This window comes from Daucus carota, chromosome 9 (genome assembly GCF_001625215.2).
Source record: "Daucus carota subsp. sativus chromosome 9, DH1 v3.0, whole genome shotgun sequence".
NCBI classification, from domain to species: domain Eukaryota; kingdom Viridiplantae; phylum Streptophyta; class Magnoliopsida; order Apiales; family Apiaceae; genus Daucus; species Daucus carota.
Window position 1 is genome coordinate 36,800,544 of NC_030389.2, and position 2,858 is coordinate 36,803,401.

General features: G+C 35.3%; 1 protein-coding gene across 1 annotated transcript; it reads right to left on the reverse strand.

Moving 5' to 3' along the window:
• Positions 1–713: 713 nt before the first annotated feature.
• Positions 714–1,637, reverse strand: LOC108201529 (E3 ubiquitin-protein ligase RING1-like). The gene has a single exon (XM_064085429.1). It carries the CDS (start codon positions 1,635–1,637, stop codon positions 714–716), a length of 924 nt encoding a protein of 307 aa, XP_063941499.1.
• Positions 1,638–2,858: the final 1,221 nt, after the last annotated feature.

Here is a 2,858-nt window from a genome sequence, read left to right on the forward strand (position 1 = left end):
TGTTAGTTATAAATCGAATTGATTTTTTTTAACATTTAAAATAATAGTTTTGTAACATATTTATAGATTTTATGTTTCTAAATATAAAATTCAATGTTTAATTTTTATTCAAAATAAAAAATTTCAAAAATAAATTATAAAACTATAGTTTATATTATAAAAATAAATTTATTTACGCCGAGTCCCCGTACCCGTGTCCAAAATCCGGACAGTGTCCCCGTGTCCTAGATTTTTGAAGATGTCGGGTCCGACCCTCGGATATGTGTCGTGTCGGACACTCCGTACCCGAGTCTAAGCAACATAGGTTCTCAGTGTTCTCACACTAAAACGTGTTCTCCATATAACAATCTATGTTAAATATTACCTACATCCTGCAATAATATGTATGGAAAACTCATTCACAATTCGAAAAAAGGATTATACCATAACATAAAAAAAAGTCAACAGTAATTCAATACTCTCTACATGCTATATATAAATAAATAAATTGTGTTATTCTATATACTTTGAAACCAATTACATCCTTTAATCGAACAAAGAAATCAAATTTGCATCGACCATTTGATACCATGCTTAAAGTAAACAAAGAAAACATGCCATAAAACAACCAACATGCACAATTCATCACTGTCACAATATATAATACGAGGATGTACATAAAATATAGGAAAATATAGTGAATAAGGAACAAAAGCTACATATGACAGATTTACCTAATTTGTGTCCATGTTCTGAGGACCGCCAGAACCTGAATCCCCGCCACTGTCGCCACTGTTATCAGTCCTTGAACTGCTAGGCCCGAACATGATACTAAAAGTCCTCTCCACGAAACCCCTAAGGTGTCTACCTTCCTCATCATCCCCAGTATTAGTCCCAGACCCGGAAGACTCAAATCTCACATTACCACTTGAATTATTCTCACCTCCGGAAGCAGCAACACCCCTAGTCCGATTCTCGTAATCAGGATCATCAGTAGGCAACTCATACCTACAAACAGGGCAAGAATTATGCAATTCCAACCAGGGCAACAAGCACTCAGAATGGTACACATGCTTACAAGGCATCTGCTTAAGAACCATATCCTTCTCGAAATCATCTTGACAGACAGCACACTGTGCCAAATCAGACCCCAACACCTTATCATCAACCACAACATCAGGAAGCCCCTCCACAGCAGTTCTCGAAGCAGGTGGGGTCCCGTATCGATCCGATTCATTTTCAGCCAGCTCCTGAATCAATTCCTCAAGCCCTTGTCCCATTAAAAAATCCACTAAATTGGAAGGTAAACCCTCACCACCAGAAGGATGATTCTGAAACACAAACTGAAAGTTGACCCCACCAGCCCTCGAATTCCCCACATGATAACCCCGGTCAAACTCGGGTGCCTCCATGATAACCCGGGTCGGCCCCCTCGGCCCATAATGAACCCCGGTAACCGTCCTAGCATTTGATGGGGCCAACGGGTCAACCGGGTCACGATTAGGGTTCGGCCTCGGGACATCAATTTCCTCAAGAAACCCATCGCGACAACTGGGGCAGAGAGGATCAGTGTTGGGCGTGCGAGAGATGGCCACGTTGTGGTTGCACTGGTGGCAGAAATAGAAATAAATTCGCTCAGTTGCTTCGGCGGTGGCCATAGTTGTCAAGCGAGAGAGATAGAGACGAAGAAGTTGTGTGTCGGCGAAACTAAAACCCTAAATGTTGGACTCGTTTCAAATATAAATAGGACGTGTCGCCCTGTATTATTTGTAAAATTGTTGTTTTGTAACTTATATTTTATTTACTAATTCACAGCCTAGTTTAGCTTATTTATTGTTTTACCCCTTTATTTGCTTACTTTCAATTATCACAGTACAAATAAAATCATCAAAAAATCTATACGAAATGATAATAATTGGATATTGATATAATTTATAACTTGATACGTAGTTACCATCACTTTTAATCTGACTACTAAAATTTTCAATTTCATTATATAATAAGACATAATAATAAGAGAAATGTTTAATGTTCGATTTTTACTAACAATTGATTATACTTCAATAAATATAATATAATATTTTATATTGTATAAAACTATTACAAAATTGTGAAAATAGATATTTTTAGCTATATTTTTCTACTTTTATTAGGTTTTTTAGCACAGTAACTAGGTATTTTAGATATGATAAGAAAATATAAAATATATTACAATATATTTAGAAAAAAACAATTATTATTATTATTATTATTATATATGTTAAGGGTTTTTTCATTAATATCCGAACCTGAAAAGTCTTTAGCAAAAATATCATAAGTTTTTTAAAAAAATTGCAAAAATACAATCTTTGGAATAAAAATTTCAAAAATACTATTTTCCTAAAAAAAACTCTAAACATCAACTCCATTAGTAATTCGATCAATTACTCGTCTATCAAAAAAAGTCTGAAACTTTTTTGACAAAAATACTAAGGTTGCATTTGCAACAATATATATGTGCAATTATTAGGAACCATATATATAGCCACAAATACAATTTTTTAAAAATCTGTTAAAAATTACATCTAATTGCATAATAACCTTGTAAGTGGTTGCAAAGGTCGAAAAATGAGCCGGTAAAATCAACTAAAAGCTTCTCTTTTCTTTTTTACTTCTCTAACAACTCTATATCCTCCTTCCCTCTCTCTACCAATAGCCCATATCATGGGAGTAGCCGGACAAAGATATATCTCAACGGTGACGGTACAATTGCTCTATGGGAACTCCGAATCTTGATGCGATCTCTCGGCCGCAATCCAACACTTCATTCTGTTTTGTGGTCTCCAGGTTATCTGCACTCTTGGTACTCTAGTATTTGTTAGCATCTTACTAGTTCGTTG